Genomic DNA, 16,020 nt, shown 5'->3' with positions numbered 1-16,020 from the left:
TCACCCTCATTAAATATGTCTTATAATCACAATTCTAAATGCAGGTTAAAATAGATGAAAACACTTTGGAACCCTCAAACGAACTTAGCCCTGAGGCTCTGATTGTGTGCAAACAGCTTGGAAGTAAAGCAAAGACAGTTGAAGAAGCTGTTGCAGATGAAAAGATCAAGAACTCAATACAAGCTGCCATTGAGATATATAACAACCAACATTCACAGTCTAGAGCACAAAAAATTCAGAAATACATATTTATCCAGAAGGACTTCTCAGTACCAGGAGGGGAATTAGGTTAGTTTTTCTCTTGAGCTCTGACTACACTATCAAACAAAAAAATGTGATGTGCCCAAACAGAGTAGACAGAGCTTTAGGCTTGACATAAGTGATTGCTATCTATCAGGTGATGTAATCCATCACATGGTTACAGAATTCAGCCATTTATTTATTCATTTTTTTTTTCTAATTGACTCCGTTTACATTTGTTTCAAAACTGGTCATATGAAAGAAAGTTCCAATTAGGTGTTCCAATTAGTTACTGTACAAGTAAATACAAATAAGTAATATTATTTTATTATTTCTAAAGGAAAGGTCCTTATTGAAGACATGTAACAGATTTAAGTGTTTTCCATGTTTTTATCGGCATATAGAAAATTTTGCTATCAGAATAATTTGGTTGATTAATTTGAAGCAATAGACTTTATAATTATCTATTCCGAAAATCAGTATAATTATATATTATATATTTGTTTTTTTATTTTGAAGGTCCAACACTGAAGTTAAAAAGACCAGTTGTGTTGAAGATGTACACTGACGAAATTGAAGGAATGTATCAAGATGCCGCTACACCTGGAAATTGATGTTAAACTAGCTGTAAGTGTTTGCATAGGATATTGTGAACAATTAAAATTATGTAGGTGGTAATTCAAAAGAGGGAGTGGTGGGTGGGGCGATGGGTGGGGTTTAATGGTAAGGATCCAAGTGGGTGATAATTCAAATTGGGAAAGAAGAGTACTAATCAGGGTAATCATATCAGGGTGATAATAATAGTTCTATAACAATCGGCAAAGGGATTAAATAATATTTACAAATAAAACTGAACCATTATATTTAGAAAGTACCAAACATAGTGTAAAAAAGGAAAACAATAGCACTGTTAATTCTTCATGTAAAAAATATAAATCTGCAACTAAGCAATGTACAAATCCAAAGTCATAAAAAAAAATAGAAAAAAAATAAATTAGTTTATTTTGTGTTATATATAAATATCTGTAGATATTGTATTGTTAATGGAAAACAAACCATGGCAAAGTGAAACTATTGGTTACTTACATATTTAGAATACCTATTAGCTCAACACCCTAAAAACAAACAAGTCCCTTACAGACACCTTTTCAAATGGTGCTTTTGTGTGCATATATGTATGTGAACTTGCATCCAACTTCACTGCCTGCAAAATATGGCAATGTACTGTAGTAATATAATGAAAAGTAATATTCTTCATTGTTATCATACTTGTCTTGACCGTTCTCATTATTAAGTGATATATACGGCCATACTGATATATACGGCCATATTAAGTGATATATACGGCCATACTGCGTTGAAACACCGGTTCTCGTCAGATCACCGAAGTTAAGCAACGTTGGGCCCGGTTGCGTTCTGGATGGGAGACCGTCTAGAAATCGTGGCGGGTGCTGTATATACTGGAGAGTGATGGTGTAATGGTAATATCGGACTAGCATGTGATAGGCATGGGTTCGAGGTTATCTGTACCATACTAATTGCATCCTTAGGCAAGATGCTTTACTCTCATTGCCTAATCTGGTAGGCGCTGCACTGCTGGCTGCCGTGGGTCCGTGGAGGGCCTAATCCGAATTTCCTCACTGAGGACAAATATTAATACAAAATACAAAAAAAAAAAAATACAAAAAGTACATCTTTGACCTATTTCAGTTGACCTGCCATTGTCTTTGACAATAACATAATAATATAAAGTAAGTGTCCCAGACAGTTGGATTTAAAAAAAAGATATGGCACACATATTTGATCTGGTACTGTAAAATATTTGCACAGTTTAATACTGAAACATTGCAAACAGCATAAAAAGTCTATAGTCATGCTTATGTAGTTTATGCATTTTTTTTTGTGTAAATAATGTTTATTATTGAATGAGTTGATTTTTGTGATTTATTTAAAAATTTACAAAAATTAAACAAAAGAAGTAAATTATAATGTTAAATTTTGTATATAGTTTGAAAGGGATCAAAAATAACAATAGTCATCTCATAAACATTCTAAAAACCAATTCACATAAGATTCTGTAACTTACTACTTTGTTAAATTCAATTCACCAGTCTGTGATCACATAAAACTGCATTCATGTTTTGCCTCGTGGAGATTTATCCTGTGTTTAGTGTATACAGTGTGTTGTGGAACAGTAGCTGTGCTTATACAGTAGTTTATATCTGTCAAAAGTACGTTTGTTAACAAAGGTGACAATACCTTCCTTTTATTCAATTTGTCTACAAAAATGGTGTTATGTCATTTATTTGTTTTCAGTACTGTTACTACGCCATGTCTATTGTAAAATGATGTTAACTTCAAATTTGTTGGATATTTGTGTTAAAAATTGTTGTGATAGTTACTGCACAGTTAGTTCCAACGTGTTTGTTTTGTAAATAAATTCACAATATTTCAAATTATACAATTTCCAACTTTCTGAAAATAGACCTTCTTGGGTCGGCTCAATATCTGTATAATGTGTCCTTGTAATTAAGTTAATTGTAATGAGTTTCGAGCCAAAATAAAAATTCATAAATTTATTCATTAAGAAAGATCAGATTCTACCTCATTTTACTAATTTCTGGCATTTAATGTATGTAGTGTGCAAGGGTAATTTCTCCCGACAAAAAAACAATCTATACAAATGAAAAAATGTGTGCAATTTAAACCAAGTTTAAAATCAATAATCCTCTCCTAATCTAAATAATGTGCTAAAATAGAAAACCATTCCTGTAATGTACTCACCTTTATGTAAAACAAAAAAATGTAATAAACATATATTTTTAAAGTCGCTATATCAAATCAGCTAGTCAATATGTGAATATGAAGCTATCATGTTGCCATTTAAAACCTTAGCAACAATATTTGTTCTATGTTAGAACCTCTCAAGAATTGCATTAGTTTAAGTTTGTCAAACATACCGTACCGTACCTACCATCACCATATTACTACTGAGGCTAGGGGGAGTACACTCCTATGATACAAAGTTCTGCCTCTGGCAAGAAAAACTAAACAATCCACCTCATCAATCACAAATTTGCTCCATGATCAAACCAATAAACTTGAATACTGTATGTTCACATGCTCTTGTCTATAAAGTCAATTAAATTGTCAGAGTTCCTATATATGGATATGACGATGTTATATCACTACCGTATTTGGTCAGATCACTACCGTATTTGGTCAGATCACTACCATATTTGGGTACATCACACTTCTTTTGTCAAACTAGTTTGATAGTGTAGACAGAGCTTAATGCAAAAATACAATCTACAGTATAGTATCTTAATGTATCGTTATAATTTAGGTAAAATAACAATGTAAATAATATAACCATAAATATTGTAGTATTGTGTCTAAGAATTATTGTTTGTGAGCTACACATGCTACAGTACGTTTACTAGATTCTGCAGATTACATTTCAAAAGTAGGGCAACATGCCTTCAGTTTGTGTTACCATTTTGTTGTGAGAGTGAAGAATGTGTTGGAGTTCGTTTATTAACAATTGCTGTGTACCTTGCATAATAAGTAAATTAGTAAAAACATGTTCTTTTTTGTACCACAAAATTATAGTTTAAATATTACACCATACAATCTCTTATTACAACTTAATATCAAAAGCATATGTAAATTATAGTCGGAAAGTTACACGAGAAACAAGGGTGAATTTGTTACTGAAATAGATTTTCTGCATGACAAGGGCTGATAAGGAACGCACCACCTAACTCACTTTGTATTTTGTAATTATTATTAAAGCGGTTTAAATATTTTGTTGTAGCATATATCAATGCAAGTAAGCGTTCACCTTCTGTAAGTAAACTCACTGTATATCGTGCTATGCAAACAATGTGTATTACAGTAGTGATGTGAATAAAACAAAATCTTAGAAACATATACAGCATTGACTTTTTTTATTAAAGGAAATTTGAATTACAATTGGTTGTTGCCAGTCATACAGTCCATGATCTACCAGCCTTTAAGCCGATTTTTCACGAGGCGAATTTATTCCTAGAATCACAAGTGTCAGCTTATATGCATGTGTAGAGAGGGATTTAGAAGATGGAAACATGAATACGCATGCATATAAGCTGACGCTTTCAATTCGTGCGAACAAATTCAGCTAGTGGAAAATCGACTTAAAGGGTCTTTCACACCTGCTCTGGCACGGTTCTGGTCCTGCGCTGGCAAATCCAATCGGATGTCAATGTTTCGTTTTTACGTGGCTATGCTGATATCGATGGTTTTTCAATATTCATCCTATTTAATACAGAATACAGGACAGTTGCCTCATCCAGTTAACTCCTATGTTTCCCATATGATCACACAATCTATCATACTTTTACTGGTAAAACTCAGCTAGGTTCATCTTGCTCACACAAGTCTAGTGACTTCAGGAAATGTTCTTCGTCTGCTCTGTGTTTCATTAGGAACCGCCCATTGAGGTGGAATACTGGGATATCATAGCGGTATTTGTCAAACCACATCTCGTTGCCTTTTTCCTCAATATCGACTTCTTCAAATTGAAACTGAAAGTATGAAAAATAATTTTTTATTACCATTATATGACTGGGGTATAATCCTACTCAAAAATTCAGACACAAGAATTCTGTAAATCAATTGGTTAATACAATCTCATGGGGTATAATCTCACCATTTTCACCAAATTGGACTCAAGTCAAGTGTTAATCTTGCATAAAGGATATACCTGCGGTATACACATAATTCTGCAACATAAAATTTAATGATATGGCAAAATTTATGTGTTGAAATGATGCATATTATTTGAGGCAAGCTCGCTAATTAGTTTACTTAAAATAATTTATTTGGGTTTAATTCAAAAGTTTTTAAAATTGAATGTGTTCTATACAGTATATGTGTTTTGCATCAGCAAACAGATTGTATTCCACTTGGATGCTTGATTCAGATAATGATCAGACGTGAGATGATCAGACGAGAGATGGTCAGAAAATAAGGCACTAAAACTATTTAAAGTTTGGTAATATATTTAATTAATATAAATTTATTATCTATAATTATCAACATAATGCTTTACCCTGTGCTTATGCTTGTTAACTACTTCCATAGCAGTATCACACAGACTACAGTCTTCCTAAAAATAAAATAGAAATTTAAATACAGTTATTGATTGATATCTACAGCTAATTTTGGACAGTAACCAGTCATCTGGCCTGGGGGAGGGGTCTGATAAAAGAATACCCCCCACGAAAGCTCCGCGTGTCGTAAGAGGCGACTAAAGGAGGACTGCAGTAACAGCAGGGGGTCGGGCGCTGTTGGGTGGCACCAACAGGGTCATAAAACCGGCATATCCCCAAATACGTTCTGCAGTAGAGGCGAGTTTAGGCCGCCTCTAAATAGGCCTAGCCATGCCCTGCATTAGGCAGCAGTGATGCAGTATGGGTGTCTCGGCGGAAGATCCATTTCTAGGACAACGGCAGACCTCAGCACACATTGTCAGGCAAGATGGTGATCCCATTTATGGCTGATAGACTGCGGTGAAGAAGGCAACGGGAAACCACTTCACTATCATTTTTCCAAGAACAATTATGAAGTGTCACAATTCAAGAATGAAAGCTAACGGCGTAAAGGGGGTACATCCATCGTATGAAGGAGGCTCCTCGCCCGGTAGGGTGTCTCATGTGCGACAGGTGGAGCTCGACCGTCATCAAGCTACTGTCCGCAATAGAAGTACAATCAGACTAGGAACGTGGAATGTGAGGACCTTGTATCAAGATGGCAAACTTGAAAATGTTAAGCAGGAAATGATAAGACTCAATATCAATATATTAGGGATAAATGAAACTCATTGGACAAATAATGGTGAATTTATGATTGATGATTACAAGATGATTTACGCTGGAGGAGACAAACATGAAAAAGGTGTAGGGTTGCTTTTGGATGGTGATATGGCTAAATGTATGCTGGGCTATTGGGCTGTGAGTGAAAGAGTTATGCTGGTCAAACTGCAGGGACAACCCTTCAATATCTCTATCATAGTGGTTTATGCACCTACAGCTGACAGCACAGATGAAGAGATAGATAACTTTTATGCGACCTTAGACCAGGCCAAATCCCAATGCAAATCAGATGAGATAAATTTCATCATGGGTGATCTGAATGCAAAGGTTGGCCATGAACAAGATGGAAACATAGTTGGAGAGCATGGGATGGGTGAAAGAAATGCGCGTGGCGACAGATGGGTGAACTGGTGTAAAGCTAAGGATATGACCATAACAAATACATGGTTTAAAGAGCATCCCAGACGAATATACACATGGAAGAGCCCTGGTGATGTGACGAGGAATCAGATTGACTACATTGCAGTAAACAGTAGGTGGAAAAGGGCAGTGACTCATGCAAAAACATATCCAGGGGCAGATTGTGGAAGTGACCACATTCCAGTGGTTTGCACACTTCAATCAAAGTTAAAAAAGGTGAAGAAAGCCAAAAATGTACAGAAATTAGACTTTGAGCAGCTAAACAGTCCGGAGATCCGTTTGGAATATTCCATTCAAGTGAGGAATAAGTTTGACATCCTTGTAGATGAAGGTGAAGAGATTACGTGGGATGCAATGAGAGACATCCTTGTTGAGACAGCCAAAGAATCCTTACCTAAGAAAGACAGAAGAAGGAAGAACAAATGGGTGTCGGAAGAGATACTATCAATGATGAGGGATAGACAGAAGATTAGTAGTAGATCAAGTAAAGAATATAAAGATCTAGATAGAGAAATTAAGCAAAAGTGCAGGGAGGCAAAAGAAAAGTGGCTTAACACACAGTGTGAGGAGATTGAGAGTGGACTAGAGAACAACAACCACAAGATTTATCAGAGACTTAATGAGATCACTGGAAGGAAGTCTGGCTGCTCAAACTCTGGATGCATTAAGGCAAAAGATGGAACAATGCTTGTTGAAAAGACTGATATTTTGAAAAGATGGACAGAGTATATCGGGGAGCTGTTTTTTGATGTTAGACAAGCAATGCCAAGCTTTCCTGACTCAGAAGAAGGACCAAAGATCTTGAAAGCAGAAGTACGAACAGCAATCAAGAGGTTGAGGAAGAATAAGGCGGCAGGACCGGATGGTGTAGCCATCGAGATGATTGAGGCATTAGAAGAGTATGGAGTGGAAAAGTTAACTGAAGTGATCAATAAGATATACGAGGATGGAAGCTTCCCTGAGGACTTGAGTAAGTCCATTTTTATTGCCCTTCCGAAGAAACCAGGTGCTGTAGAATGTGAAAAACATCGTACAATCAGCCTCATGAGTCATGTCACCAAGATCATTCTGAGGATACTACTTATGAGAGCAAGAAGCAGATTAAAACCAGAGATTGGGAGTGAGCAGTTTGGTTTTGTAAAGGATTCAGGCACCAGGAATGCCATCTTTGTGATAAGAATGATAACTGAAAGGGCAGTGGAGATGCAGAAAGATGTATACATGTGTTTCATAGACTACACCAAGGCATTTGACAAAGTAAGGCATGAGCAGCTATTTCAAGAACTTAGCAAGCTTGACCTACATGGAAAGGATCTTAGATTGTTGCAAAATTTGTACTGGAAACAGACTGCATGCATGAGGGTAGATGGGGAGTGCAGTGACTACACAAGTATTGGAAGAGGAGTGAGACAGGGCTGTGTAATGTCACCAGACTTGTTTAACTACTATAGCGAGTTGATCTTGAGGGAGCTAGATAATGAGAAGGGTTTGAGAATTTGTGGTAGAAATATTACAAACATCAGATATGCAGATGACACAGTTCTACTGGCAGAGTCAGCTGAAGATCTCCAAAGGTTGCTGGATGTGGTTGTAGTAGAGAGCGAAAAGATGGGTCTGTCTATAAATTGTAGTAAGACAGAGTGTTTAGTAGTGCCAAAAAATGAGAGTCCAACGTGTAACCTTCAAGCAGGAGACCAGTTAATTCAGCAGGTGTCCTCTTTTAACTATCTTGGGAGCAAAATAACAGATGATGCCAGGTGTGTAACGGAGATAAAGAGAAGGATAGTCCTTGCGAAATCCGCATTTGGAGAAATGGAGAATATCTTGAAGAACTTTGCGATGAGTATGGAAACCAGGTTGCGTGTATTAAACTGCTACATCTATCCTGTGCTGATGTATGGAAGTGAAGCCTGGTCAATCACAACTGACCTCAGAAAAAGATTGGAAAGCTGTGAGATGTGGTTTCTAAGGAGAATGATGAGAATTCCATGGACAGATAGAGTTAGTAATGAAGATGTATTGATAAGAGCTGGAGTATGCAGGAAACTACTGAAGGGTATTAGGATTAGACAGATGAGATTCATGGGACATGTGTTGAGGAAGGGAGGTCTGGAGAACTTGGCATTAACGGGGAAAATAGAAGGAAGAAGGAGCAGGGGGAGGAAAAGAGTCACTTGGTTGGCCAGCATAGCTGAATGGATTCGGAATAGAGGCGAGAATACCAAAGAAGTGGAGTTGCTGAATATGGCAATAGACAGAGAATTGTGGCACAACATGATCGCCAAAGTCTCATGATATGGCACTTCGAGAGAGAGAGAACCAGTCATCATTCTTAAGATGCTCACAACTCCCTGTTTTTAACCAATCACAATCGTTTGCACAGCTTTGCGTTCTAGTAGGATCCAAACTTTACAGTTACCTTTGTATAAAGTGTCAACAGTGGCAAATAACCAGCTTGGCTTGAGGTAACTCTCCTCAACAGTGCTGCTGTCTTCATCTGTTTGGATAGTGGTTGCTTTTGAAATTGTACCAACCCAGCACACTTTAATATTGATTTCCTGTATTTAAAATCAAACCAATGTTGATATATATTAATTAAAACATGATCAAAACAATTCTTACTTTTTCAATATAATAGACCTAATCCCGCATAATATGGGAATATCATAATATATCCCTTGACACGCGACCGTGATAAATTGCGCGGCCGAAACAATATTTAAACTTCCTAAGCAAGTGGGCGCTTCACGTACCTAGGCCTAGACCAACTTTAATAGACCCTAACTAGGCCTATAGACTAGTACTATAGGCGTACTATCTTAGACTAAGTAGGCGTACTAAGTTTAATTTAAAATTACGACCAACATTTGTTTTAATTTTCTTAACCTTCGTCCTTTATTATAAAACACAATATAATATTATAATATGTATCAGAAAACTAAGAGGTTCTTAATCTTTACATGATGCTTGTCACATTAAAAAATACGCTCCTCATAACAAAAACAAAAACAAGATAAAAACGGGAACGCCCACTTCTTATGAAACCCCAGTAATGCCTTCAACAGGAAAGTTTACAATTTGTCATTGACCATGGAGGTATAAAAATATTATTATACTATTTTTATACCACCTCCATGCTTTGACGACGTCACGTTATGTTAAAATTACAGGTATTTCATAAAACATAAATAAAAAACATAACATGCTTTATACTTTTACTATATTAAAGTATAAGTAGTACTTTAGACATTCAAAATTACTCATTTTATTGATGTCGCAAAATCGGCTTTTATTTGTCTTAGTTCGGATCCTCCTGCCATGTTTTGTCAATAAACAAATACATTACAAAAGGCGCCAATGACGTATCATATTCACTTGTTGTAGCACATGTACTGTGTGTAGGCCTATATGCCGTGCTGGATGGTGGGTATACTAGGTGGCCTAAACTAGGCCTAGATTTTTCATTTTACGCACTATATTATAAATAGTACTTTCTCGTACTCAGGAGATCCGTAAACTCATATTAGTTAGTTGTTCAATTAAGAAAGTATATTAAGCTTACTGGACTATTCTCTGGCCCAGCTAGGCCTACCTTAATTAAAAGTAAAAGCAAGCATCCACCACGCACTGCCACGCCTAACGTCAAGTGGACATTGTTGATGTTGCTTGGGGCGAAACGACCTGCCTAAAACTCAAAGGCTAGTTTAGGAAACTTTCAGTAGGAAGGTGCGTGGAATTGTACCTTGCAAGTATAATTTTTTTGTTGGAATGATTGATGTGCATGAAATCAATCTGTTATTTCTATAGATAACATAACATAAGATAGGCCTACTAGCTAGTCAATGAATTATTAGGTTATACTATAGTAGTTCCAACCACAGTCCACAACCAGACTACTCTGTGGTCTCTTATTATTAATACTGTACATCGACAGTATCGTGGTACATTAACACTCGCTCAGATGCCAGTGAGAAAATTAAAGAATGTGCATTAATATATTATGTAAATATTTTTTCCAGACAGTAGTCGCCACCATTGTGCAGTACAAGAAAGAAACATACCATGAGGGCTATCTTAAAAATTGCAACGGTAATATTAATAATATACATATACATTTTTATGTCATCTTCGTAATGAATGTAATTTTAACATATTTGAAATATTATTTTTTTCCCTTATCTGTACTGTTTTTATGATTATTTTTTACAGGCTATAAATTCCAGATACTGGAATGTGGGCGTAACCTGCCAATCAATCCGGTGGATGTCATTTCAAAGTTCTGAAAATGACCCAGTATGTTTATTATTTTAATAATTTAATTATGGTTTATAGGTATTGCATTATTCAAAGTTATTACAGTATAACCTTTATAAGAAATATATGATTATAATAACAACATTTATTCAACAGTTTACATAGTTTATGAGAAAGATACACAGAAGCCAAAGTTGCTTGTCTTTGTAGTCCCAAGCATAAAACATAGACAACTGCATTACAATTACAAAAAAATGACATTTTGAGACAGAAAAAGAAAAAAATATAAAATTATATAAAAGAAGTGATATGTAAAGTAGTAATTGATCACAAATTTGTCACACATTCAGCACAAATCTAATTTGTATTTTAAATTAATTGGTTTATAAATTATACTGTATTTAAAATGTTTTGGGGTTTTTTATGCCTACCTGGAATTGCCATTTCAATAACAGCATAGAAGAACTAGAATCCAAGACAGTTAAATTATTTATTATTGTAGTTGAAACTTTTCCTCTATACCCTAACTAGGATTAACCAATACCATTTCAAACATGTGTGTAATTATACCCGCCTTGTACAGTAAAATAATAATAATATCCTGGATTTATATAGCGCCTAATGTTGTGAAACCTCTAAGCGCTGAACATTATTACCCAGTCATTCCTGATCAAACATCTATGGAAAAACATACTCCCATAATGCAGCTAGTAATTAGCGCAAAGTTGTGTCTTTATCTAACCGGGTTCCCAATTATACACCTGGGTGGAGAGAGGCAAACGTGAGTAAAGTATCTTGCCTAAGGATACAAGCAATGCGGCGAGAGTTGGATTCGAACCTTGATCTCACGATTAGTAGTCGAACGTCCAACACACTGCGCCACACGCCTTTCTTTACCTTTTTTATTACTGCTATTTTGTTTGATTGCAGGCAAAACAAGGATTACAACATCAAAGTCAGCTGTATCACATACCACAGGAGGACATCAGTAAAATATTCCATGTGGGCTATTCCAACAAATGGTTCTCCTTGGTAATTACATTTTATTTATATTAATTGTTATTTAATATATTGTTAAACTTAAATATACCATGTGGTATTATTGCTGGAAAGTTTAGAAATGAAATATTTATTAAATAATATTGTTCACAAAAGACTTTCAGTGGTATGTTTTACCAAATCTATTTTAACCAGTGTTATTTAGCACTCTAATCTTATCTTGTAGTGGAGTTGTAGCTTGGTGGTTAACATGCTTGCCTTCCAATCCCAAAGTCCAGGGTTCAATCCTGACACATAGTGTCAACATTGTTACAAACAACTCTTTATTTCCTCCTCTCCCTAAGCGTCAATTAAATTTTGTTATAAGAATGATAAATTTAATCAATTCATCCTGTAATTGGCATTTCTTGTTTTTTATTGCATATGAATTTTTTTTTAAATCAGAGTGAAGTTCTTGGAGAAGGCAAGATTATGATTAGAAGGCCAGCATTAGAAGTGATAGATTATTTGAAGAAGAGTGATTATAACCAAGCCCCAGTACGATATGTATTATATGGCAGCAGGGGAAGTGGCAAAACATTGTCTTTGATGCATATTATGCATTATTGTTTAAATCAAGGATGGCTGATTGTACACATTCCTAATGGTAGGTATATGTCATAATAAATAATTGATAATTTTCATACAATATAAACATCAATTTATTTCTTTATTAAGTAATAAAGAAAAGACACCTTGTGGTAAAAAAATATCAAGAAAAACTATTTTATGTGAATAATATTACACTATATTATAATTCATTATAATTTATTTATTAATACTATGTAAAGTTCTGTCTGCACTATCAAACTAGTGTGATGTGCCCAAATATGGTAGTGATATGCCCAAATGTGGTAGTGATATGCCCAAATATGTTAGTAATACAGTATTATCATGTCCATATATGGGCACATCAAATGTTGTTGTCACATAGTTTTGATAGTGTAGACAGAGCTTAAGTTTGTTCTTATATTTCTTTATTCATATTTTGTTGGTAGCTAATAACTGGAATGTAAACAACAAATGGGATTTCCTTGATAGTGTATCACATGAAGGAATGTATGATCAACCAGCATTTTCAAGTGAATGGCTTAAACATTTTAAATATAGAAATGAATCTATGTTATCTAATGTAAGTCTTGTCCTGATCTTGTATTCATTTTATATGGCTTTTTGTATTTATTTGTTTATATATATGTTTTATGTATAATACCACCAAATTTACAAGTGAGATTCAATATCATACAGTAAGGCATTATAATAAAAATGCAGACCATCTTAAAATTATGTGAAATCTATTCTCATCATCAGAACTGTAATCAATTTTCATTTAATGAAAAACAAAAACCGAGAATAGATTAAAACAATGACAGAGTTTGACCATTGTCCAAGTACAACGGTCCTTTTCCTCACCCCTACATTCAACATTTTCATATTCTTATATTGGTCATTAAAGGTTTTTACTAATTAAATTAACTGATTTCTAGTTATCATATCATGCATCTTTTACAGTTAAAAACACATCAAAAATATGTATGGAGCAAGCGTGAACTAACCGAGTCTGGTCAACCTCTTATTAGTGTTGTAGAACAGGTAAATAGATTAACATTGTTTCTAGTTAGGTAGTAGCGGTTTTCCCGGTGTCAAAATGTAACTGAAAATGAATAAATAAATTGTGTGGTAAAATAGAACTTTTATTTTAGTTAAAATGTATTAACTAAAATTATAATGAATTAATTTTAATATTCTACATTTTTTGGGTTTTTTTTGGTATATTTTAGGGAATAAATCGACCAAAGAATTCAACTGATGTCATTGGTGTTGTTTTAAAAGAGTTGAAACTAAATAGCTTGTCAAATAATTGCAAAATGTTATATGCAGTAAAAGCGGTAAATGGACTTTTTGCAGAGATGACAAATATCCGAAAAACAGGAGGATACATGGTATGAAAATTTGTTGAAAAATCCATTACCAGTCGATTAAATAAAACTAATAAAAAATAAAACATGATAATGTCACAAATTTTTTAAATATATATAAATAAAAGAAAAAAAAACATTAATGCAAATAATTGTGGTTTTTTTTTTCAGATTCCTGTTCGAGAACTTACGATGTTAATGCACTTCAGAAAGTTTTTGAAAGCAAATTGGGTAAAATAAATTGCATAAATGTTTTTGAATATTTAATTATACAAATTATTTCTTCAGCCCATATCGTCTGGAATAGGAACAACTGACACCAATTGGTGCCAGTTGTTCCTATCTTTTGTAAATCTTGGCCATGCTGTGGTACCGGTCCGTTTGACAAGCTCATCCCTCCATTTCAAATAAGGTCTACCCTTCTTTCTTTAGACAGATATAATGGATGCCACGTCGATTAATAGTCATAAAATGATATTAATCTTAATGTTGACAAGTCATGTACTCATGTATAATGTGCCTAGAACCTGATAATAAAAGAGACCTTTTTATCTTCTTCCTGAAACATATTGGAGTCTGCAAATTTCCTTCATGTAATATTATATTTATAATTTTCTTCAGAAAAATGGTGCTATTATTACAACAGTTGACCAGCATAATAGTTACAGGGAGTTGAAGGCCGATTATAAGCCCCTATACTTGTTAAAACAAGAAGTAAGTAGAATAACAACATTTTGAGATTTGACTCTGCGGTTCCTTCGCCTACCTTCTTGAAATGTTTTGCAAAGGGAAAAAAGGTAGTGGTACAACAATAAGAAATTAAGAATAAAAAATAAGCACACACTATAACTATTACTGATTGTTTTACAATAGTACATTTTTATGTTACAGGGCTTTGAAATGATGGATCCATTTATTCCTATCAAAGTAGACAATTATTCTGAAAAGGAATTTGAATGTATGATGCAGTATTTATTAGATAAAAAGTGGATTCAAAATGAAAAATGTAAGCATACCGTATTATTACTGTATATGACCAGGTATAACCCTGCAGGGCAATAACATCAAGGTTGTTTATTTAAAGATAAAAGTGAAGTGTTATCACATTCAATTTAGTTCTAAACAAAGTAGAATTATTATTGCTATCATTGTACTTTGAATTGTAGTGGCCAATTTATTATTATTGTATCAATATTGTTTTCAAAAACACATTGTTTAATATAATTGAACAAATATGTATACTCTTATTATTGTAATATCTTCTCTTTTTTTAGTTCATACCGAAAGTGGAAAACAAGAATTAAAATTTTTAACATCTCTGAATCCTGGTGCTCTACAGCGAATCTGTTTCCCTCTGTAATTACGTTATAGAGCCAGAATTGGTGAACACAATCTGGATCCTGGTGCTCTACAGCGAATCTGTTTCCCTCTGTAATTATGTTATAGAGCCAGAATTGGTAAACACAATCTGGATCCTGGTGCTCTACAGCGAATCTGTTTCCCTCTGTAATTATGTTATAGAGCCAGAATTGGTGAACACAATCTGGATCCTGGTGCTCTACAGCGAATCTGTTTCCCTCTGTAATTATGTTATAAAGCCAGAATTGGTAAACACAATCTGGATCCTGGTGCTCTACAGCGAATCTGTTTCCCTCTGTAATTACGTTATAGAGCCAGAATTGGTGAACACAATCTGGATCCTGGTGCACTACAGCGAATCTGTTTCTCTCTGTAATTATGTTGTAGAGCCAGAATTGGTAAACACAATCTGGATCCTGGTGCTCTACAGCGAATCTGTTTCCTTCTGTAATTATGTTATAGAGCCAGAATTGGTAAACACAGGAAACATAACACTAACCTCTTGAAGGTTTGTTAGTCTGTCCTGTTTGGAACTGGGGTTTGGTACGCCTTGAACTATGACCTGCTGTGTTTAATGATTATGTTGTAAAAGGAATCTTAAATTCAGTTTTTTTAGATTAAACTGAGATATCTTCAAGATTAAACCAGTGACTGTAATATAAATTTTGTTTTATCATTATTGTATTGAAATGTGATTTGATCAAATAAATGACTTCAAAACATTCTTATACACAAGTTGCTGCAGCTTCGTTGACAGAGATTCATCAGTAATTTATGAGGACCTAGCTGCAGTACAGCTCTATTTTTCAACATTGTCTTAGCTCAGTCCCGGTCGTTGCCAAGGTGCAAGCCAGCGAGGCATGCAATTCATGCGGTAAATGATGACGGTAATTCAACAGAACAATATTTTGAAATACAGTGGTGTTGTTGCCACG

At 34.6% G+C, this 16,020-nt stretch overlaps 2 protein-coding genes and 1 pseudogene across 6 annotated transcripts; 2 read left to right on the top strand and 1 right to left on the bottom strand.

Moving 5' to 3' along the window:
- Positions 1 to 1,579: 1,579 nt before the first annotated feature.
- Positions 1,580 to 1,700, top strand: LOC140063298 (5S ribosomal RNA; annotated as a pseudogene).
- A 2,507-nt stretch (positions 1,701 to 4,207) lies between these two features.
- Positions 4,208 to 9,826, bottom strand: LOC140063167 (glutaredoxin-like protein C5orf63 homolog). Of its 5 annotated transcripts, none has more exons than XM_072109638.1 (4): positions 9,476 to 9,599; positions 8,935 to 9,073; positions 5,333 to 5,389; positions 4,208 to 4,805 (listed from the first exon to the last, which is right to left on the bottom strand). In XM_072109638.1, exons 1-4 carry the CDS (start codon positions 9,508 to 9,510, stop codon positions 4,632 to 4,634), a joined length of 405 nt encoding a protein of 134 aa, XP_071965739.1. In that variant the 5' UTR covers positions 9,511 to 9,599; the 3' UTR covers positions 4,208 to 4,631. The 5 variants fall into 5 exon arrangements, with proteins under 5 accessions (XP_071965739.1, XP_071965742.1, XP_071965743.1 ...); XM_072109641.1 differs by lacking the exon at positions 9,476 to 9,599 and adding an exon at positions 9,776 to 9,826 and having other exon boundaries at positions 4,211 to 4,805; XM_072109642.1 differs by lacking the exon at positions 9,476 to 9,599 and adding an exon at positions 9,729 to 9,806 and having other exon boundaries at positions 4,211 to 4,805.
- Positions 9,827 to 9,898: 72 nt separating this feature from the next.
- Positions 9,899 to 15,789, top strand: LOC140063166 (small ribosomal subunit protein mS29-like). The gene is made up of 12 exons (XM_072109637.1): positions 9,899 to 9,938; positions 10,535 to 10,604; positions 10,725 to 10,808; positions 11,700 to 11,801; positions 12,213 to 12,414; positions 12,806 to 12,939; positions 13,320 to 13,400; positions 13,589 to 13,750; positions 13,898 to 13,957; positions 14,348 to 14,440; positions 14,618 to 14,732; positions 15,001 to 15,789. The coding sequence occupies exons 2-12, from the start codon at positions 10,578 to 10,580 to the stop codon at positions 15,084 to 15,086; spliced, it is 1,146 nt and encodes a 381-aa protein (XP_071965738.1). The 5' UTR covers positions 9,899 to 9,938; positions 10,535 to 10,577; the 3' UTR covers positions 15,087 to 15,789.
- The last annotated feature ends 231 nt before the right edge of the window (positions 15,790 to 16,020 follow it).

Source organism: Antedon mediterranea, chromosome 11 (assembly GCF_964355755.1).
Source record: "Antedon mediterranea chromosome 11, ecAntMedi1.1, whole genome shotgun sequence".
NCBI classification, from domain to species: domain Eukaryota; kingdom Metazoa; phylum Echinodermata; class Crinoidea; order Comatulida; family Antedonidae; genus Antedon; species Antedon mediterranea.
This window is presented reverse-complemented; position numbering and strand designations above follow the sequence as displayed.